This window comes from Haliotis rufescens, unplaced genomic scaffold (assembly GCF_023055435.1).
Source record: "Haliotis rufescens isolate VD_foot unplaced genomic scaffold, xgHalRufe1.0.p SCAF_11, whole genome shotgun sequence".
In the NCBI taxonomy this organism is placed as follows: domain Eukaryota; kingdom Metazoa; phylum Mollusca; class Gastropoda; order Lepetellida; family Haliotidae; genus Haliotis; species Haliotis rufescens.
The window spans coordinates 27,187,213-27,211,779 of NW_025963791.1; the positions used below are offsets into that span (position 1 = coordinate 27,187,213).

The window sequence follows — 24,567 nt, forward strand, 5'->3', positions numbered from 1 at the left end:
CTTTCTTGGGTCTGTTATCAGTGGCATATGTCACCCCGACCAAGTCATCACATTAGCATACAATATTTACATGAAATAGGAAATGTCAAATTCGCATTTGGGGATTTCTAGTGACAGATCCTGCAGACCTGAGGCCAAACATCAGAGTGTGTGTGAGCAGGACTAGATAATCCCTATAGCCTCAAGAGACTGAAAGTGTTTTTGTTCATAATGACAGTGATTCATCACGGCAGACATAATGACACAACTTATGTGGTTGACCGCTCATGATCATGCTTACAAGTTTATCATGCTTCTACCCTGAGTGTGTCGAAGTTTCAAGGAGCCATGTCATGGGAAATGTTTGAGGTCTTAGTCATCTGAAGCTCGGCTGTAATTGTTTTGACAGCTTACGTCAGTATGATATGAACTTAATAAGATTTGTGGTGTAAAGTTAGCATTCATCATATATCTTCACAACAATTACTTTTCCAAGATCAGTGCAAGTTGTTAAGGTGTGTATTGAGGTAGTCATAAGTTTAAATTTGTGAAGTTTTGTTGTGAGATATTTTTGTTTGTGTTGTTTTAATATTAATTTCCATTTGTAACATATATTAAATGATAGGACATGTCAAATGTGTTCAACTGTGTAGCCTTCAAAATTCCGTCTGCCAGAGACTACTTAGTCGTGCAGAGGACAAGTAAAAATCGCATGATGGCTGTCCTCATTGACAAGTAGCATTTAAGGGCTGTAATTCTGAACAAGTTCTCTATGCCTTCAATTTTGCTGCAAATTGGATTTGAATAAACCTGATAGAACATGTAAACATAGGATACTTTTTGTCCCATTCAAGCAGGATAAGATGCAAACTCTGAAATTAATGCGTCTCCAAAAGAATGCGACCACTGGACCCTAGCCAAAAATGAGACTCTATATGAATGCGACACCCAACCTCTCAAGCATCAGTGGATTTCTATCTAAAGATGTCCTCAGTCAGGTTTAGAATCCTCACCTTAATCCAACCTTACATTAATCCAATCACACACCAAATAGCACCGCTTATTAGCGCTGAGTAAAGTACTTCCGCAAAAACAATACATGCGCGCTGGCTCGTGTCCGTCTTTGATGCAGTCGCAAAGAACAAAGGGTGGCGTCTGTTTGGACTTGCAGGTGTGATCAGTGATGACATAAGTGAGTAGAACTCTTGTCTTGACCCCAGCAGTGACAATTCACAGGACGTAATTAGTGTTTGAATGACATTGTTTGTATACTTTATATACAAGTGCTGCTCAATAAACAGTGGTGTGGAATACATCAGCGTATGTATAAGTTGGTATTTTTGCTATCCAAAATGTTTTATTGTCAATATAAAATGCGATGTTTAAAAATGCATTTTTCGCATTTAATTCACGCTCACGTTAATTTCAAGATTTACAGTGATTTATAAGGCTGCTATGTACTTAAACCATTGGACTTTCCTCTTGATATCGTTTTCAGTAAATATTTACCCGAGTCACTGCTAAATCGAGATGAGACACAATTTTCAGATACGACAAACTATTAATGGGGCACATCCATGTTCTACATTAGGCACACACGGCCCAGTCATCCAAGGCATCAGAATTCACTCTGCAGAGTTACCTACCTTAGGCGTGCCAGAAACCTAAGAATCAGAGTATAACCTCAGATGTGTCCTGATTATTGTTTCTTGATTTGTCAGCACCATACCTGTGCTGGTGGGTTTCAGACCTGCATCACAGCAGGCTTTCTTCCCACATCAAGCTGACAGGCCATGATATCTGAAACCCTTTTCAAAGCAGCATTAAACCAGATTCACTCACTCTCTCAAATTCAAGATCTAAATAATCTATGTCAGCATTTTGTGTGATCTATAGGCTGTCTGTTACAAAAATGTTAATTTTGATTGAGTACTTCTTGTAAAATTCCTAACATGACATTAAGTTCAGAGATACATTATCATTATCTGTACTTTTTTCAAATAAAATAAAATAAAATACAGGTTCATCACAAATGTTTGTATTTGGGTCAATATTTTGTCTGCGTGTCCTGAGGCTATGTTTTGCAATATTTAAAAAGACAAGAAGAAAAGCATTACCCATGCCATTATGAGACAATCTATCTGCTCATGCAATAAAAATATAAAAATATCGGTGATGATCCCCTGACGAATGTTTCCCGGAGAGTTATGTTACACATAATCCCACAGAATAATGTTATACAGAGTCCCACAGAGCAATGTTATACAGAGTCCCACAGAGTAATGTTATACAGTTCCACAGAGTAATGTTATACAGAGTCCCACAGAGCAATGTTATACAGTTCCACAGAGTAATGTTATACAGAGTCCCACAGAGCAATGTTATACAGTTCCACAGAGTAATGTTATACAGTCCCACAGAGTAATGTTATATAGTCCCACAGAGTCATGTTATACACAGTCCCACAGAGTAATGTTATACACAGTCCCACAGAGTAATGTTATACACAGTCCCACAGAGTAATGTTATACTGTCCCGAAGGATAATGTTATACACAGTCCCACAGAGTAATGTAACACACAGTCCCACAGAGTAATGTTAAACACAGTCCCACAGAGTAATGTTATATAGCCCCACAGAGTAATGTTATATAGTCCCACAGAGTAATGTTATACACAGTCCCACAGAATAATGTTATACTGTCCCACAGAGTAATGTTATACACAGTCCCACAGAATAATGTTATACAGTCCCACAGAATAATGTTATACAGAGTCCCACAGAGTAATGTTATACACAGTCCCACAGAGTAATGTTATACACAGTCCCACAGAGTAATGTTATACACAGTCCCACAGAGTAATGTTATACAGTCCCACAGAGTAATGTTATACAGTCCCACAGAGTAATGTTATACACAGTCCCACAGAGTAATGTTATACACAGTCCCACAGAGTAATGTTATACTGTCCCAAAGAGTAATGTTATATAGAGTAATGTTATACACAGTCCCACAGAGTAATGTTATATAGTCCCACAGAGTAATGTTATACACAGTCCCACAGAGTAATGTTATACACAGTCCCACAGAATAATGTTATACACCATTTGTACACAGTCCCACAGAGTAATGTTATACAGAGTCCCACAGAGTAATGTTATACAGAGTCCCACAGAGTAATGTTATACACAGTCCCACAGAGTAATGTTATACAGAGTCCCACAGAGTAATGTTATACAGTCCCACAGAGTAATGTTATACAGTCCCACAGAGTAATGTTATACACAGTCCCACAGAGTAATGTTATACACAGTCCCACAGAATAATGTTATACACAGTCCCACAGAGTAATGTTATATACAGTCCCACAGAGTAATGTTATATAGTCCCACAGAGTAATGTTATACACAGTCCCACAGAGTAATGTTATACTGTCCCACAGAGTAATGTTATAGAGAGTAATGTTATACACAGTCCCACAGAATAATGTTATACACAGTCCCACAGAGTAATGTTATACACAGTCCCACAGAGTAATGCTATACACAGTCCCACAGAGTAATGTTGTACTGTCCCACAGAGTAATGTTATACACAGTCCCACAGAGTAATGTTATACACAGTCCCACAGAGTAATGTTATACTGTCCCACAGAGTAATGTTATATAGTCCCACAGAGTAATGTTATACACAGTCCCACAGAGTAATGTTATACACAGTCCCACAGAGTAATGTTATACAGTCCCACAGAGTAATGTTATACACAGTCCCACAGAGTAATGTTATACAGAGTCCCACAGAGTAATGTTATACACAGTCCCACAGAGTAATGTTATACACAGTCCCACAGAGTAATGTTATACAGTCCCACAGAGTAATGTTATACACAGTCCCACAGAATAATGTTATACAGTCCCACAGAGTAATGTTATACACAGTCCCACAGAGTAATGTTATACACAGTCCCACAGAGTAATGTTATACAGAGTAATGTTATACACAGTCCCACAGAGTAATGTTATACAGTCCCACAGAGTAATGTTATACAGAGTATCACTTATATGATGAAATGACACAAGAATGTATTATTTATATGATGAAATGACACAAGAATGTATTATTTATATGAGGAAATGACATAATAATGTATAATTCATATGAGGAAATGACACAATGTATTACATATATGATAAACATGGTAAAAAGACACAAGGATGTATTACATATTGGACAAATTGACAATGTATTACATATATGGTAAACATGGTAAAAGGACATTAGAATGTATTACATATAGGACAAAATGACATAATGTATTACATATATGGTAAACATTGTAAAAGGACACCAGGACAAAATGACACACGAATGTATCAGATGTGTGTTGAAGTATATCACATATAAGATTATTGATGGAACCTACATTAACAGTATATCTTACTAAGATGTGTATCAGCATGATTAGATAAGATTATGGTTACATGGCACTTGAGGTGTGTCGTAACATGGCACTGAAAGTTTCTCACAAATATGGTGAAATGACAGTAGACATGCTAAATCTGTATGACAAAATATAGTGAGATGACACTTAATGTGTATCAAATATATGTGAAGTGACGCAAGGAGACACCGGTTGTTGGAATGCGAGCCTTTGTTCATCATGTTTGTAAATGCAGTAGATGCTGCTGCTTATTCCTAGCACCAAGGTCATCTCTGCTATCACAGGGACCCATCTTCCATGGTATCCTGTTGGACAGCTCTGTGTTAGTTTGGGTTGCATATAGTACAGCGTGCATGGGACGAGGTGACCTTGGATTGAATTTGAACTGTTGACGAACAGTGCAGTGCAGCTGGGGCTGCATGTTTTTCTGTCGTGGTGCAATCAATGACTGCATCAAGGATCTGCTTGACAGAACTGTTTGAAATGATTTAGGATACACCAAGGTTTTATCTTCGCCACTGACAACAATAAGCTGTTGTAACATCATTGCGTTTCAGTTTAGTGTTGGGTTTAACTGGTTTGAATTACATTCAGGAGTGATACATATGAGAGAGAGAATTTCTTTATCGTGAGAAACATGTTTCGGAATATATGCTTACTCCTGTTGAACTCAACAGGTGATTGAGAAAGTATATACCCCACAACAAAACAAAGAAGTTGACATCCATTATTCTCTCTCTTATTGGTTTAACTAGTTACTGACAAATAAGTTTCAAAGTTGACTTGGTTAAAGGGGGTGGTCGGGTAGCCAAGTGGTTAAAGTATTCGTAGTCACGCCGAAGACGCGGGTTCGATTCCCAACATGGGTACAATGTGTGAGGCCCATTTCTGGTGTCCCCCACCATGATATTGCTGGAATTATGCTAAAAGGAGCATAAAATCAAACCCACTCACTCACTCACTCACTCACTCACTCACTCACTCACTCACTCACTCACTCACTCACTCACTCACTCACTCGGTTAAAGAGTATGGCATGCAAGAACAGTAAACTATTTTTATAACGAACAGAGAGATATAACAAACTGTTTTATTTCGTCCCGGCCATTTGCTGTATATGTGCTTATAATGAACTATGGTTATAACAAACTAAAATTAGTGGTCCCTTTGAGTTTGTTATAACCGTAGTGCACCATGTTTACTGTATCTTGTTCTCTCAGTCAATAAGTACTGTCTATTGATAGCGGGGTGACAATCCTATGATGTTGGGTTGATTTTCCACAGGTTATATAGTGTTATATTATTATCCAGTCTGTGATGCAGGTGTTCAAGAAACAGGTTCTCTCTGTTCATTATTTGATGTACCAGTATATTTGTCAACCAAATATTCTTTTATTATCAAAGGATTCAGGGGAGTGGGCCAGTGGTTGTAGACAATGCAATTGGCTGTGAAGAGTTGTTCCCCTTTGCCTTATCAGGATCTGCTGGTTGTGGGTTCAGATCCTTGTTTTGCCCTGACTATGGTCTTCTGCAAGTTGTCTTCACCAATATTGTAGATGTCTTTGGCTTCCGTTACTTTTGACTATGGAAATATGTATCACAGTTGGCGTAACCCATTCATTAGATTGCACCGACTGTTTATTGATATTTGGTTGATTCCTTGTCATCCAACCCTGACAGCGTGGATTGTTGCTCGTAATATCATCACTGGAATGTCTGGTCCTGACTTGTTTATACATAGGCCACCATCATGTTGCTGGAATATTTCTAAGTACAGCTTTATACAACATTAACTCTTTCATCACTGGCTGCCCCAGAGTTATGTCCCTTGAGACCCTGCAGTCCCTGACACTGACAAGGCCTGTACACTGGCCTCCCTGGCAGTTATATTGGAAAATCACACGATCATTTTTTATGCACTTTTTCTACCAGAAACTTGCTTTTAATATACATTTATCATATACCATTGTAAAGAGGATTAAGTATACTGTAATATTCTTTGTTGTTATTGTCTCTAACCTTTGTTATTTTCTAATTACAGGTGTTTACAAGTGAAATAAAACTTGAAAACACTGAAAAAATGAAAACAGACAATGAATTTTGGCTCAAATTGTATTAAAAATCACAAAAATAAATCACAGATACAAGGTAAACATAACACAGTGGTCTTGTCATCTTGGACGGCACAGGTAATCCCAGGTATTACAGGTAAATTCTCTTCATGCACATCTGTAAACAAATAAACAAGTTTACAACTCTTGGTACTGACTTTGTTTTCTATACTGATGTCACATATTACTTATGATACACTTACAGCCTCTTAGGTAAACTCGTTAACTCAGGTAAACTTGTTAACGCAGGTAAACTAGTTAACACAGGTAAAAACACAAATATTTGATTTATTTTGTTCTTTTTCAGGATTTGAAACAAAAATTAAGTATTTAAGTTTTTAAATAGTAATTTATCACATTACCTGAACATTGAACCACAGCTACTATAAGAATGACATCACAGATTGATCTGAAAGGAGGGAAAGATTGTAAAAGGATGGAAAGATTGTAAATTCAAGTTCTGCAAATATACAAGTTGTGATAACAATTTACAATACACTGCTATTTACAATTGCATAATAAATTAAATCAGTACTTTATTACATCAATTAATAAATAAATAATTATTACAATTACTAAAATTTAAATTAAGATGTAAAAAACAAGAAAACAAACATGAATATGGAAATAAATTTTATTCAAATTGAGCGAAATATAAGGACATACGACAAACCGGCAAACTACAATTCGGATTGCGATCAGAAAATTAAATTTAAAAAAAAAGAAAAGAGATACGTCATGCCACTCACCTTTGTTGTTGTTGTGATCGCTCGTTCACATGTAGGCTGCATTCTCATTCGTCGCACTGATAATCTGTTCAAACACAGAATCATTGTAAAACAGTTGGAAAAAAATCAATAGCACGATACTTCACTCACCGTGTCAATATATATTCTTGAGTCCGGTCGCCTCTTCAAAATCCCTCATGTCTCCACCGTTGTGGTCCCTCTGCCACTCCCATTCTTGAAAGTTGGAAGGGGGGGGGACACCTCGTCGAAACCGTCAAAATCTTCACGAAAATATTCGTGAAATTCCCTCTCCCCTTCGCGTAAATTATTCAAATCAAACACATTATTATTCCCGATAGAGTCGTTGTTAGTCATCTGATCGCTATCCGAATCGTAGTTGGCCGCCATTACGCTAGATTTACGATTCAAGCGAGAAAAATACCTGTCGCGAAAACAGGTGACATTCGCGATTTTCCCGCCAAAAAGACTCGGAAATTCCATCAAAATGACGTGTCATTACGTGTAGATCTCGTTTTCATATTTAGAACGAGATTACACACGAGAAAGGAAGTAGAAAGAGCGATTTTGTAAACACGGTCGTGCCGCCCAATTTATTGGGCAGCCGTGTGTGGGGCTTGGACAGTAGCTGCCCGATTTTTCGGGCAGCCGGGTACTGGGACACGGTTTATGCTGCCCGATAAATCGGGCAGTCGGGGCGAAAGGGTTAACAACAACAAAAACACAAGTAAGGGCAACAAATAAGATGATCTTTCCAGGTTATCACTAAGTTATGACTATCATTCATATCTAAACCTGGAGATAAATGGCATTTGGTTTGATTAGAAAAGACATCCATGATTCTGATGTTGTTGACTTCCGTTTGCAGCAAGCCAAAGCTGAACAAGAGGAGGAGTTTATCAGCAACACTCTGCTGAAGAAGATCCAGTCTCTGAAGAAGGAGAAGGAGACCCTGGCGATGAACTACGAGCAGGAGGAGGAGTACCTCACTAATGATCTGTCCAGGAAACTCATGCAGGTGGGTCTCTTAGGGTGCAGGTAGAGTACTCCCCACACTAACGATCTGTCCTGGAAACTCATGCAGGTGGATCTCTAGGGGTACAGGTAGAGGGGAGTACCTCACTAACGATCTGTCCCGGAAACTCATCCAGGTGGATCTCTAGGGGTACAGGTAGAGGGGAGTACCTCACTAACGATCTGTCCCGGAAACTCATGCAGGTGGATCTCTAGGGGTGCAGGTGGAGGGGAGTACCTCACTAACGATCTGTCCCGGAAACTCATGCAGGTGGATCTCTAGGGGTGCAGGTAGAGGGGAGTACCTCACTAACGATCTGTCCCGGAAACTCATGCAGGTGGATCTCTAGGGGTGCAGGTAGAGGGGAGTACCTCACTAACGATCTGTCCTGGAAACTCATGCAGGTGGATCTCTAGGGGTGCAGGTAGAGGGGAGTACCTCACTAACGATCTGTCCCGGAAACTCATGCAGGTGGGTCTCTAGAGGTGCAGGTAGAGGGGAGTACCTCACTAACGATCTGTCCCGGAAACTCATGCAGGTGGATCTCTAGGGGTACAGGTAGAGGGGAGTACCTCACTAACGATCTGTCCCGGAAACTCATGCAGGTGGATCTCTAGGGGTGCAGGTGGAGGGGAGTACCTCACTAACGATCTGTCCCGGAAACTCATGCAGGTGGATCTCTAGGGGTGCAGGTAGAGGGGAGTACCTCACTAACGATCTGTCCCAGAAACTCATGCAGGTGGATCTCTAGGGGTGCAGGTGGAGGGGAGTACCTCACTAACGATCTCTCCTAGAATCTCATGCAGGTGGGCCTGGGTAAACGGGGAGTACCTCACTAACGATCTGTCCTGGAAACTCATGCAGGTGGGTCTCTAGGGGTGCAGGTGGAGGGGAGTACCTCACTAAGGATCTGCCCCGGAAACTCATGCAGGTGGGCCTGGGTAGATGGGGAGTACCTCACTAACGATCTCTCCAGGAAATTCATGCATGACATAAGGGAGTGATTGCCTAACCGATAGGACTGACAACATGACACACTGGAGGGACCGCATGACATGTGGATATAGGTTCCAAGGCAATATTACATGTCAGCATGTTAAGTGGCCTTTATTCAAATAAAGTAAACATAGGGTAAGCATGAATTTGATTTTCAACATCAAGGGCATTGAAATATAGGAACTCTGCCAAATTGGAGGCATGTTATATCTTCAGGCTGATAATGATGTAGGCAGTGATTTCTGATTCTGTTATACTGAGCATGCTTAGGGGAAAATATAATCTGTTTCTCTTAATCTCCCCTGTCAGATTTATCAGTGAAAATTGTCTGTTTACTGCTATGGTTGAGGGCTAGACATCACATACTGGTATGCAATAGCACTTTACCTTGACCTTTATGTCAAAGTCAAGTTACAAAGGTCAAGTCTAAGACATGCTGCTGAGGAAACAATATGCCCAGCTATATCCTGAAGGTCAAGGACACTTCTCACAGTGATGGTCTGTTGCTACTCAATAGAAGACATCCATTGTCATTAGTTGTTGTCAATAATGTTAAATAAAATACTTTCAAAATTATGCTTTTTAGACAAATATCAAGGAATTCACATCTCACATTTGTTTCATTGATTTGAATTAACCATTTTAAGTTAGCATAAAAATAATGGCCAATTCTAATTTTGATTTGAAAAAATATTTACCATCATCAAAGATCAGAAATTCAGTAATGTAATAGTTGTAATAGTTGTTAATTGTTGATATACCTTTCACCTATGACATAGGCACTATATGTCCTGGAAATGTTTTGATATAAAATATAAAACTTAAATAGAGAATATCTAAAAAAAATGCTCTCCTAAAGTGATATTGTGTTTTATTGGGATTTCTTGATGGAATTTAGAAAAAGTGACATTTCTATCTACTCTTGGCGATTTATACACTGGGGAGACAGATTTTGCATTGTGTGTCACCCGTTGGCTCTGTATGCACATATAGCAGGGGAATTATGTACATTTCATGCTAATGTTAATATGGTTTTAATAACAAAACCTCCAATTTAATTCAGAAATGAAAACTCGCATTTAAATATATATCTGATCCAGGTGTAACTATGGTAACCAGTTATGGTGCTGTCCAATTTCTACAGCCATGAGTTTAGAAACACATTTCACTATAGGAGGGGCTGACCATAGTTCTTGCATTGCCTGGCACCAAGAGTCATGGGAATGACAGTAAACTGTCTGAAATACTGCTCAGTTCGACTTGAGAGTGTGTTTAACTTTCAAGTAAGAACTTTTTTTAAGTTTGCAAAACAAATATCGACAAAAAGTGTTATTTCTTTGTTAAATTGCTTTGTTTTTTAAAGATCCTGGTTGGTTTTTGTAAAATTACAAAAACTATAAAGCCATTTCAATTTGCCTTTCTTTACACATTGCCATTTTCGCTGAACTGGTCTCATAGTTCTTGCTCTTCAACGTTAAATTTGTAAATTAATTCTAAAATGAGAGTATTGAAAGAGATCATTGTCCCAATGGTACCCTGATCCTCTACTTAATCTGTCTCAGTGTATGATTAAAACAACCCAGAGGGATGTCACTCATGACGAGAGTAAAACCACATGTGCACAGCACCTGGTCTGACATCCTACACTAACACAAGGGGAATACAGACTGAAACTAGTAAATTATTTATGATCACATGAAATTGATATTGTTTATGTATTGTTTGCAACAAGACAACAGGATAATTGCTGTGGGATTTATCCAGGAAATGCATTATATTTAATCAGGTAATGATTATCATTTGTATTTATTTGTTATCGTTTTGTCCATAACGGTTGAATTGATTATGAAACTTGAATCAAGCAAGCAAACTTTTGTCAAGAATTTGAAGTGAATATGACCTAAATATGACATGCCAAAGCTAAAGAACAACTAGTAGTGATTATCTGCCAAAGTGGTTTCCAGTGGGCATAAAATGCCAAAATAGGGGTGAAAATTATATGAATGGATCACTGAAAATCAGTGATGATGACCGGTGTTTGTGTATAGGGTATGTCCTGTTCTACCAGCCACTTACACAATCTGTGTAGATAACATGAATAAGTCAGTGTTTGTTTGTTGTGTGACGCCGCTCAGCACCACTCAGCAGAAATACTTCATGAACAAGTCTGTGGTCATTCATCATTCTCGTTCATGAACATGATGAACAGTCACTGACTCACGAAAAAAACCCAGACGTAACTTGGTTCGATATTTTGTAATAAGTCCAGTGACTTATTTGTTGTAAGTCCTATCTGAACAGTTTGGGCCTGTCATCTGCCACTACCCCAGCGTTAGAAATTGGCACTAGTCCTGTAGTCCTTGCCAAACTGCCCAATAGTTAAGGTATCATAAGGACTAGTAGAAATTAGCCCCTTTTAAGGGTTTTGCTATTTGTTATCATTATAAGGACTAGTGGACTGAAACAGTTAGTTTCTATCCCTGCTAACCCTGTGGGGATCCCAGGGTAGGACTGCTGCCAAGTAACCTATTATTAGTAAGTATAAGATATATGGATGAACAACTTCTATATTACAATTAGGAGAAACGTATCAATGTAGGTTCTAACACCATTATCAATCAAGTGATGTTCATCCACGTATACACTTACTTAGCACTCCAACTTCTAAATGCCTCTTAGAGAAGTTAACCGGTGCTTGTCTGTGTTGGGAGGCAACTGTATAGATAAGGCGGTCATGGTTGTTGACTTGGTTGATTGCATGTCCCTGACTCCACTGGATTGTCAGGTCCCAGGGACTGGGCCCCCTTCCACAAAGCGATCTTAGTGCTATATTGATTGTAAGCCTATGATAAAGTAGAGTTACGACCAACTTAGCACTAAGATCGCTTTGTGGAACAAGGCCCTGATCTTCACAGCGATCTTGGTGCCATGACCTTTGTAATTCTTGGAGTTTGGGAGTTAGGATCGTCTTAGCACTAAGATTGCTTGGTGGAATGACGTACTGGTCCAGACACAATTATTTACCGGCTGCTATGATATAGCTGGTGTATCCCTGACATAAAACAACATTCACTTCACTGACTTACCCAATTGTATGAATACCAGGGCTGTGATGATACACCCAAATGTGCGGTCTGATACGTATCACGATACCTTGCTCACGATCCCATATGTATCACAATACCTTGCTCACGATCCCATATGTATCACGGTACTTGCATGTGCTCTTATCTGTGGCATGTACATGATGTAAGCAATCTTTTTCATAGATGGCCCAAAACCTGGCACATTAACGATTTACAGTTGGCAGTGTCATCTGTCAAGTATGGCGCAATGGATAAAACTATTTACAATTTCACTCATTTTCACAAGAAATTAGTGTTTGTAACATTTATTAAAGAATACATTTAAGGTAAGAATCAATACTTTTTACTTAGTGTGCAATTATGATAGATACTTGTACCGAGAATTGAAAAATTATGATCACCCAAATGCATCGCTGTATCGTCCCACTACTAATAAATGTATTGAGGACTTTACCTCCATAAATGTTGGATGTTGTCATACAGTTTCACAGATTTTGTCAGATTATACCAGCAAATAAGGGTTTCCAGAAAGTAGTGACGTGTACAAAAGCTGTTGGTATTGACCTCTAAGAGATGCTACCAGTCAGTGACAGGGACTTGCCCCTTGTTGTAACCCTTGCTGTTGGTGTAGTGCATTGATGTTGATGCAGTTGAAGCCTTGTTTTAACATCTGCTGTCGGTTTAGTTAGTTGTTGTTGTTGTTGCAGTTGAGGCAGGAGAAGATAGAGTTGGAACAGACATTGGAGAAGGAACAGGAATACCAGATCAACAAGCTGATGAGGAAGATAGAGAAACTGGAGGCAGACACAGTGTCCAAACAGCAGACACTAGAACAGGTCAGTAGCTCAAGGTGTTGTCCAGACAGCAGACACGAGAACTGGTCAGTAGTCCAAGGTGATGTCCAGACAGCAGACACTAGAACAGGTCAGTATGAGGCTCAAGGTGATGTCAAGACAGCAGACACGAGAACAGGTCAGTAGCCCAAAGTGTTGTCCAGACAGCAGACACTAGAACTGGTCAGTAGCTCAAGGTGTTGTGTCCAAACAGCAAACACTAGAACTGGTCAGTAGCTCAAGGTGGTGTGTCCAAACAGACTGTATGTATAATATTGTCCCTTGTTGTATCATTATGATTTCTCCCTGTTGTAGTTGCGCCGGGAGAAGGTGGAGTTGGAGAATGCTCTTGAGCAGGAACAGGAGTCATTGGTCAATCGGCTGTGGAAGAAGATGGATAAACTGGAGGCCGAGAAGCGGTTAGTTGTGACTTGTGTGACCATGATCAGTTTACTGTTGTGTCTTGTGTTAACTTGGCTAACTTGTAATTGTGTCCTGTGTGGCCTTTGTAGGTTTACTATTGTGTCTTGTGTTATCGTGACTAACTTTTGGTTGTGTCCAGTGTGTCCATTGTAGGTTTACTTTTGTATCGTGTGTTATCGTGGCTAACTTTTGATTTTGTCTTCTGTGGCCATTGTAGGTTTACTATTGTGTCTTGTGTTATCGTGGCTAACTTTTGATTTTGTCTTCTGTGGCCATTGTAGGTTTACTTTTGTATCGTGTGTTATCGTGGCTAACTTTTGATTTTGTCTTCTGTGGCCATTGTAGGTTTACTGTTGTGTCCTGTGTTAACATGGCTAACCTTTGGTTGTGTCCTGTGTGGCCATTGTAGGTTTACTATTGTGTCTTGTGTTAACATGGCTAACTTGTAGTTGTGTCTTGTGTGACAACTATAGGTTTATTGTTGTGTCTTGTGTTAACATGGCTAACTTGTAGTTGTGTCTTGTGTGACTACTATAGGTTTATTGTTGTGTCTTGTGTTAACATGGCTAACTTGTAGTTGTGTCTTGTGTGACAACTATAGGTTTATTGTTGTGTCTTGTGTTAACATGGCTAACTTGTAGTTGTGTCTTGTGTGACCACTATAGGTTTATTGTTGTGTCTTGTGTTAACATGGCTAACTTGTAGTTGTGTCTTGTGTGACCACTATAGGTTTATTGTTGTGTCTTGTGTTAACATGGCTAACTTGTAGTTGTGTCCTGTGTGGCCATTGTAGGTTTACTATTGTGTCCTGTGTTAACATGGCTTACTTTCAGTTGTATTAACTTGGTTAAGATAAAGATGTGTCTTGTGTGACCACTATAGGTTTATTGTTGTGTCTTGTGTTAACTTGGCTAATTTTGGGTGGTGCCCTGCCTTACCATTATTAGTTTAAGGTCTTTTGTGAACCTTTTCATCAGTTTTATAAGTTCATTTACTACAGTGTTAATGTAAGATTTAAATGAACAATTTTAGAAAAGTTATCTGTTCGATTATCATGATGTTCAGAATATCATAGTATGTGTATTGTACCGTTATAAATATGAAGTGACTGTTCAGAAAATGAATAACAAATATTTCATGTCATGAAGTTTTCATAAGTTTAAAGGAATAAGCAGCATTGTGTATGTGATGCAGGTTACTGCAGGAGAAGTTGGACCAGCCCGTATCAGCGCCACCGTCGCCGCGTGATATGAACAACGGTGACACAGCACATAACCTGATGCAGCACATTGAGAATCTCCGCGGGGAGACCAACAGATTAAAGAACCAGCTCCGACAAGCCTTGTCAGAACGTGAGTACACTTAGGGACAGACAGATCCTCCTTGTCAGAACGTGAGTACACACGTGGACAGACAGATCCTCCTTGTCAGAACATGAGTACACTCAGGGACAGACAGATCCTCCTTGTCAGAATGTGAGTACACACAGGGACAGACAGATCCTCCTTGTCAGAATGTGAGTACACACAGGGACAGACAGATCCTCCTTGTCAGAATGTGAGTACACACAGGGACAGACAGATCCTCCTTGTCAGAATGTGAGTACACACAGGGACAGACAGATCCTCCTTGTCAGAATGTGAGTACACACAGGGACAGACAGATCCTCCTTGTCAGAATGTGAGTACACACAGGGACAGACAGATTCTCCTTGTCAGAATGTGAGTACACACAGGGACAGACAGATCCTCCTTGTCAGAACGTGAGTACACACAGGGACAGACAGATCCTCCTTGTCAGAATGTGAGTACACACGGGGACAGACAGATCCTCCTTGTCAGAATGTGAGTACACACAGGGACAGACAGATTCTCCTTGTCAGAACGTGAGTACACACAGGGACAGACAGATCCTCCTTGTCAGAATGTGAGTACACACAGGGACAGACAGATTCTCCTTGTCAGAATGTGAGTACACACAGGGACAGACAGATCCTCCTTGTCAGAACGTGAGTACACACAGGGACAGGCAGATCCTCCTTGTCAGAACGTGAGTACACACAGGGACAGACAGATCCTCCTTATCAGAACATGCATTCACAGCAGCCGACCAAACTTCAAAATTTGTTGGCAGCTTTTTATGCAACACCATGTAAATGCTTGTCCAGTGCTTGGACATATCAAGGATATCATATCTTTTTCTTTAGAACTCTTGGACATTTTTGTATCACGTTGAAATGTCAAGTCAAGATTCAAGGTCATCCTTATGGTCATAGCTTGAAGTTTGTCAAATTCAAGAAGGAACTACTGTTTGTCAAAGAATCTTGGTATATATCTCCCTTTAGGTGGGCCCAAGATGGTTTTTGTGTGACCTATATATGAGGTCAAGGTCATAGGGAAGGCTATTTGTAAAGTATGTTTGCCATTTTCACTTAAATGCCTTTTTCTTCAGATATGTTTTAGATCATATGAATGTAGTTCTTTTATTTGAATAACTATGTATGACAAGTGATGGTAGGTCAATGATCTACTTTCACTGATAATGCTGTAGGGCGTATGCTATATTTTCGTTGTAACATTGGATTCCACCAAGGGACATCGTATTTGGAATGAAGGCTGGATAGTCCTTTGGAATGTTCTTGAAGTACTTGCCACTGATAATGGAGCTCAAATTCACTCTCAAGATTGTACACTTAAAAAATGTACCGGTATTTGTGTTTAAATTAACTCAAGAAGTGTTTCCTGGTTTCCTGTTGTAGGATGACATTTGGTACATCGCATCCTTGTTGTAGGGCATTGAAGTGATAAAATTTTAAAGGCCAAGGTCATTGGATTGGTCGTTCTTAAGGTAGTTCTGCTTCTTTGTGAACTGCACCAGTGTTGTGTTGTAGGACAGGTTTGTGAGAGCTTATGTCCATGTTTTCAACCAGAAATAATCAAGCGATTAGTTGCAAATGGGGGACAAAGTCATTAAAACGGAAGTGAATTCATTAGACTTGAAGTGATGTCATTACAGTGGAAATGTCTTTAGGTTCCTCATTATGATATTTGTTCCTATGCTTCTGTGTTTTACAGGTATATGCAAACAGTGTTCTAGCTGCTTCATTGTTACCATGGTTACATAGCCCATGTCTGTCCTTAACATGAAAATACTGTAAAGTTTTGTTGCAATGCCCATCTTCACCAACTATTCAAGTGCTGATATTACCTTCTGATGACCTTGGGATTACTTTAGCTAGATTAGATTTGTGCATGTGTGTCTCCTTGTAACACTACGATGGTGTCGCTCCTTGTAACACTACGATGGTGTCTCTCCTTGTGATACTAAGGCGTTGTGTCTCGCCTTGTAATACTGAGGTTTTGTGTCTCTCCTTGTGAGACTGAGGTTTTGTGTCTCCCCTTGTGATGCAGAGGTGCTGTGTCTCTCCTTCTGATACAGAGGCACTGTGTCTCTCCTTGTGATACTGAGGCGCTGTGTGTTCCAGATGAGGAGAAGATGGCTCAATACGCCCAGGAGGAGCGGCACATCCGGGAGGAGAACCTGCGACTGCAGCGCCGTCTTCAGCTGGAGATGGAGAGGAGGGAGAGTCTCTGCCGCCATCTGTCTGAGAGCGAGTCCAGTCTTGAGATGGATGACGAGAGGTAAGATCAGGTTCAGCCACAGAACTGAAAAACTGACTGCAGATGGCATCACTAGTGTAATTTTGCTCAAGTTTCTCACATAGCTTTTTCATGGCATATTACTATTGGCACTCATGATGGCACTTTAGCAGCCATGTCTGAATTCCAGGGCAGAATAGGTCCCCATTACTTAATGCTGTTTGTAAGAGTCCTCCCATGAGCATTTGGGGGTTACAATTAGTGACCTGACTGATCGTGTGTCAGTGGCAAGGATATTTGGTAATGTAGTCTACCAACCTGCCCCATAGATGAATATTTACAAGTTGCCATGATATAACTAAAATATTGCTGATGTGACTGAAGAAAACTTTCACTCACTTTCTGAGACTTTACAAATGGTGTTCATTGTGTCATTGTCTCAAAACATGGACAATTCGCTTGTTGACTTGAATTGTTTGCTTCCTGTCTACCTGAGTCAAGTGATTTACATTGTTTTGGTCAAATGTCTGAAGGAGGGACCATCTTGCAGAGATGATATTTTTCCACCACATGTAATTGAATTATTTCATGTTTTCAGGCACTTTAACGAGATGAGCAAACAGCATGATATGTCTGGTCACACAGTCCGTCCCCGTACAGTTTCTAGTCCAATACCCTATGCCTCCTCAAACACCACAGCCAGACCACTGTCACCTGGTAGGTATCTTAGCAAGTTCATATCGGGGCACAATACCCTATGCCTCCTCCAACACCACAGCCAGACCACTGTCACCTGGTAGGTATCTTAGCAAGTTCATATCGGGGCACAATACCCTATGCCTCCTCCAATACCACAGCCAGACCACTGTCACCTGGTAGGTATCTTAGCAAGTTCATATCGGGGCACAATACCCTATGCCTCCTCCAACACCACAGCCAGACCACTGTCACCTGGTAGGTATCTTAGCAAGTTCATATTGATGCACAATACCCTATGCCTCCTCCAATACCACAGCCAGACCACTGTCACCTGGTAGGTATCTTAGCAAGTTCATATCGGGGCACAATACCCTATGCCTCCTCCAACACCACAGCCAGACCACTGTCACCTGGTAGGTATCTTAGCAAGTTCATATCGGGGCACAATACCCTATGCCTCCTCCAACACCACAGCCAGACCACTGTCACCTGGTAGGTATCTTAGCAAGTTCATATCGGGGCACAATACCCTATGCCTCCTCCAACACCACAGCCAGACCACTGTCACCTGGTAGGTATCTTAGCAAGTTCATATCGGGGCACAATACCCTATGCCTCCTCCAACACCACAGCCAGACCACTGTCACCTGGTAGGTATCTTAGCAAGTTCATATCGGGGCACAATACCCTATGCCTCCTCCAACACCACAGCCAGACCACTGTCACCTGGTAGGTATCTTAGCAAGTTCATATTGATGCACAATACCCTATGCCTCCTCCAACACCACAGCCAGACCACTGTCACCTGGTAGGTATCTTAGCAAGTTCATATCGGGGCACAATACCCTATGCCTCCTCCAACACCACAGCCAGACCACTGTCACCTGGTAGGTATCTTAGCAAGTTCATATCGGGGCACAATACCCTATGCCTCCTCCAACACCACAGCCAGACCACTGTCACCTGGTAGGTATCTTAGCAAGTTCATATCGGGGCACAATACCCTATGCCTCCTCCAACACCACAGCCAGACCACTGTCACCTGGTAGGTATCTTAGCAAGTTCATATCGGGGCACAATACCCTATGCCTCCTCCAACACCACAGCCAGACCACTGTCACCTGGTAGGTATCTTAGCAAGTTCATATCGGGGCACAATACCCTATGCCTCCTCCAACACCACAGCCAGACCACTGTCACCTGGTAGGTATCTTAGCAAGTTCATATTGATGCACAATACCCTATGCCTCCTCCAATACCACAGCCAGACCACTGTCACCTGGTAGGTATCTTAGCAAGTTCATATCGGGGCACAATACCCTATGCCTCCTCCAACACCACAGCCAGACCACTGTCACCTGGTAGGTATCTTAGCAAGTTCATATCGGGGCACAATACCTTATGCCTCCTCCAACACCACAGCCAGACCACTGTCACCTGGTAGGTATCTTAGCAAGTTCATATCGGGGCACAATACCCTATGCCTCCTCCAATACCACAGCCAGACCACTGTCACCTGGTAGGTATCTTAGCAAGTTCATATCGGGGCACAATACCCTATGCCTCCTCCAACACCACAGCCAGACCACTGTCACCTGGTAGGTATCTTAGCAAGTTCATATCGGGGGACAATACCCTATGCCTCCTCCAATACCACAGCCAGACCACTGTCACCTGGTAGGTATCTTAGCAAGTTCATATCGGGGCACAATACCCTATGCCTCCTCCAATACCACAGCCAGACCACTGTCACCTGGTAGGTATCTTAGCAAGTTCATATCGGGGCACAATACCCTATGCCTCCTCCAACACCACAGCCAGACCACTGTCACCTGGTAGGTATCTTAGCAAGTTCATATTGATGCACAATACCCTATGCCTCCTCCAATACCACAGCCAGACCACTGTCACCTGGTAGGTATCTTAGCAAGTTCATATCGGGGCACAATACCCTATGCCTCCTCCAACACCACAGCCAGACCACTGTCACCTGGTAGGTATCTTAGCAAGTTCATATCGGGGCACAATACCTTATGCCTCCTCCAACACCACAGCCAGACCACTGTCACCTGGTAGGTATCTTAGCAAGTTCATATCGGGGCACAATACCCTATGCCTCCTCCAATACCACAGCCAGACCACTGTCACCTGGTAGGTATCTTAGCAAGTTCATATCGGGGCACAATACCCTATGCCTCCTCCAACACCACAGCCAGACCACTGTCACCTGGTAGGTATCTTAGCAAGTTCATATCGGGGGACAATACCCTATGCCTCCTCCAATACCACAGCCAGACCACTGTCACCTGGTAGGTATCTTAGCAAGTTCATATCGGAGCACAATACCCTATGCCTCCTCCAATACCACAGCCAGACCACTGTCACCTGGTAGGTATCTTAGCAAGTTCATATCGGGGCACAATACCCTATGCCTCCTCCAACACCACAGCCAGACCACTGTCACCTGGTAGGTATCTTAGCAAGTTCATATCGGGGCACAATACCCTATGCCTCCTCCAACACCACAGCCAGACCACTGTCACCTGGTAGGTATCTTAGCAAGTTCATATCGGGGCACAATACCCTATGCCTCCTCTAACACCACAGCCAGACCACTGTCACCTGGTAGGTATCTTAGCAAGTTCATATCGGGGCACAATACCCTATGCCTCCTCTAACACCACAGCCAGACCACTGTCACCTGGTAGGTATCTTAGCAAGTTCATATCGGGGCACAATACCCTATGCCTCCTCCAATACCATAGCCAGAGCACTGTCACCTGGTAGGTATCTTAGCAAGTTCATATCGGGGCACAATACCCTATGCCTCCTCCAATACCACAGCCAGACCACTGTCACCTGGTAGGTATCTTAGCAAGTTCATATCGGGGCACAATACCCTATGCCTCCTCCAACACCACAGCCAGACCACTGTCACCTGGTAGGTATCTTAGCAAGTTCATATCGGGGCACAATACCCTATGCCTCCTCCAACACCACAGCCAGACCACTGTCACCTGGTAGGTATCTTAGCAAGTTCATATCGGGGCACAATACCCTATGCCTCCTCCAATACCACAGCCAGACCACTGTCACCTGGTAGGTATCTTAGCAAGTTCATATCGGGGCACAATACCCTATGCCTCCTCCAATACCACAGCCAGACCACTGTCACCTGGTAGGTATCTTAGCAAGTTCATATCGGGGCACAATACCCTATGCCTCCTCCAATACCACATCCAGACCACTGTCACCTGGTAGGTATCTTAGCAAGTTCATATCGGGACACAATACCCTATGCCTCCTCCAATACCACAGCCAGACCACTGTCACCTGGTAGGTATCTTAGCAAGTTCATATCGGGGCACAATACCCTATGCCTCCTCCAATACCACAGCCAGACCACTGTCACCTGGTAGGTATCTTAGCAAGTTCATATCGGGACACAATACCCTATGCCTCCTCCAATACCACAGCCAGACCACTGTCACCTGGTAGGTATCTTAGCAAGTTCATATCGGGGCACAATACCCTATGCCTCCTCCAACACCACAGCCAGACCACTGTCACCTGGTAGGTATCTTAGCAAGTTCATATCGGGGCACAATACCCTATGCCTCCTCCAACACCACAGCCAGACCACTGTCACCTGGTAGGTATCTTAGCAAGTTCATATCGGGGCACAATACCCTATGCCTCCTCCAATACCACAGCCAGACCACTGTCACCTGGTAGGTATCTTAGCAAGTTCATATCGGGGCACAATACCCTATGCCTCCTCCAATACCACAGCCAGACCACTGTCACCTGGTAGGTATCTTAGCAAGTTCATATCGGGGCACAATACCCTATGCCTCCTCCAACACCACAGCCAGACCACTGTCACCTGGTAGGTATCTTAGCAAGTTCATATTGATGCACAATACCCTATGCCTCCTCCAATACCACAGCCAGACCACTGTCACCTGGTAGGTATCTTAGCAAGTTCATATCGGGGCACAATACCCTATGCCTCCTCCAACACCACAGCCAGACCACTGTCACCTGGTAGGTATCTTAGCAAGTTCATATCGGGACACAATACCCTATGCCTCCTCCAATACCACAGCCAGACCACTGTCACCTGGTAGGTATCTTAGCAAGTTCATATCGGGGGACAATACCCTATGCCTCCTCCAATACCACAGCCAGACCACTGTCACCTGGTAGGTATCTTAGCAAGTTCATATCGGGGCACAATACCCTATGCCTCCTCCAACACCACAGCCAGACCACTGTCACCTGGTAGGTATCTTAGCAAGTTCATATTGATGCACAATACCCTATGCCTCCTCCAACACCACAGCCAGACCACTGTCACCTGGTAGGTATCTTAGCAAGTTCATATCGGGGCACAATACCCTATGCCTCCTCCAACACCACAGCCAGACCACTGTCACCTGGTAGGTATCTTAGCAAGTTCATATCGGGGCACAATACCCTATGCCTCCTCCAACACCACAGCCAGACCACTGTCACCTGGTAGGTATCTTAGCAAGTTCATATCGGGGCACAATACCCTATGCCTCCTCCAACACCACAGCCAGACCACTGTCACCTGGTAGGTATCTTAGCAAGTTCATATCGGGGCACAATACCCTATGCCTCCTCTAACACCACAGCCAGACCACTGTCACCTGGTAGGTATCTTAGCAAGTTCATATCGGGGCACAATACCCTATGCCTCCTCCAATACCACAGCCAGAGCACTGTCACCTGGTAGGTATCTTAGCAAGTTCATATCGGGGCACAATACCCTATGCCTCCTCCAATACCACAGCCAGACCACTGTCACCTGGTAGGTATCTTAGCAAGTTCATATCGGGGCACAATACCCTATGCCTCCTCCAACACCACAGTCAGACCACTGTCACCTGGTAGGTATCTTAGCAAGTTCATATCGGGGCACAATACCCTATGCCTCCTCCAACACCACAGCCAGACCACTGTCACCTGGTAGGTATCTTAGCAAGTTCATATCGGGGCACAATACCCTATGCCTCCTCCAATACCACAGCCAGACCACTGTCACCTGGTAGGTATCTTAGCAAGTTCATATTGGGGCACAATACCCTATGCCTCCTCCAATACCACAGCCAGACCACTGTCACCTGGTAGGTATCTTAGCAAGTTCATATCGGGGCACAATACCCTATGCCTCCTCCAACACCACAGCCAGACCACTGTCACCTGGTAGGTATCTTAGCAAGTTCATATCGGGGCACAATACCCTATGCCTCCTCTAACACCACAGCCAGACCACTGTCACCTGGTAGGTATCTTAGCAAGTTCATATCGGGGCACAATACCCTATGCCTCCTCTAACACCACAGCCAGACCACTGTCACCTGGTAGGTATCTTAGCAAGTTCATATCGGGGCACAATACCCTATGCCTCCTCCAATACCATAGCCAGAGCACTGTCACCTGGTAGGTATCTTAGCAAGTTCATATCGGGGCACAATACCCTATGCCTCCTCCAATACCACAGCCAGACCACTGTCACCTGGTAGGTATCTTAGCAAGTTCATATCGGGGCACAATACCCTATGCCTCCTCCAACACCACAGCCAGACCACTGTCACCTGGTAGGTATCTTAGCAAGTTCATATCGGGGCACAATACCCTATGCCTCCTCCAACACCACAGCCAGACCACTGTCACCTGGTAGGTATCTTAGCAAGTTCATATCGGGGCACAATACCCTATGCCTCCTCCAATACCACAGCCAGACCACTGTCACCTGGTAGGTATCTTAGCAAGTTCATATCGGGGCACAATACCCTATGCCTCCTCCAATACCACAGCCAGACCACTGTCACCTGGTAGGTATCTTAGCAAGTTCATATCGGGGCACAATACCCTATGCCTCCTCCAATACCACATCCAGACCACTGTCACCTGGTAGGTATCTTAGCAAGTTCATATCGGGACACAATACCCTATGCCTCCTCCAATACCACAGCCAGACCACTGTCACCTGGTAGGTATCTTAGCAAGTTCATATCGGGGCACAATACCCTATGCCTCCTCCAATACCACAGCCAGACCACTGTCACCTGGTAGGTATCTTAGCAAGTTCATATCGGGACACAATACCCTATGCCTCCTCCAATACCACAGCCAGACCACTGTCACCTGGTAGGTATCTTAGCAAGTTCATATCGGGGCACAATACCCTATGCCTCCTCCAACACCACAGCCAGACCACTGTCACCTGGTAGGTATCTTAGCAAGTTCATATCGGGACACAATACCCTATGCCTCCTCCAACACCACAGCCAGACCACTGTCACCTGGTAGGTATCTTAGCAAGTTCATATCGGGGCACAATACCCTATGCCTCCTCCAATACCACAGCCAGACCACTGTCACCTGGTAGGTATCTTAGCAAGTTCATATCGGGGCACAATACCCTATGCCTCCTCCAATACCACAGCCAGACCACTGTCACCTGGTAGGTATCTTAGCAAGTTCATATCGGGGCACAATACCCTATGCCTCCTCCAACACCACAGCCAGACCACTGTCACCTGGTAGGTATCTTAGCAAGTTCATATTGATGCACAATACCCTATGCCTCCTCCAATACCACAGCCA

At 42.8% G+C, this 24,567-nt stretch overlaps 1 protein-coding gene across 2 annotated transcripts in view; it reads left to right on the forward strand.

Moving 5' to 3' along the window:
* The window catches only part of LOC124149322 (coiled-coil domain-containing protein 6-like), a 44,328-nt gene that overhangs the window by 5,781 nt on the left and 13,980 nt on the right, over window positions 1–24,567 (forward strand). For both annotated transcript variants that reach the window (XM_046520826.2, XM_046520827.2), the window contains exons 2-7: window positions 8,146–8,295; window positions 13,082–13,210; window positions 13,523–13,626; window positions 14,825–14,982; window positions 17,115–17,271; window positions 17,828–17,946. In XM_046520826.2, the coding sequence (XP_046376782.1) occupies window positions 8,146–8,295; window positions 13,082–13,210; window positions 13,523–13,626; window positions 14,825–14,982; window positions 17,115–17,271; window positions 17,828–17,946 (817 nt within the window). The remainder of the gene's footprint in view (window positions 1–8,145; window positions 8,296–13,081; window positions 13,211–13,522; window positions 13,627–14,824; window positions 14,983–17,114; window positions 17,272–17,827; window positions 17,947–24,567) is intronic.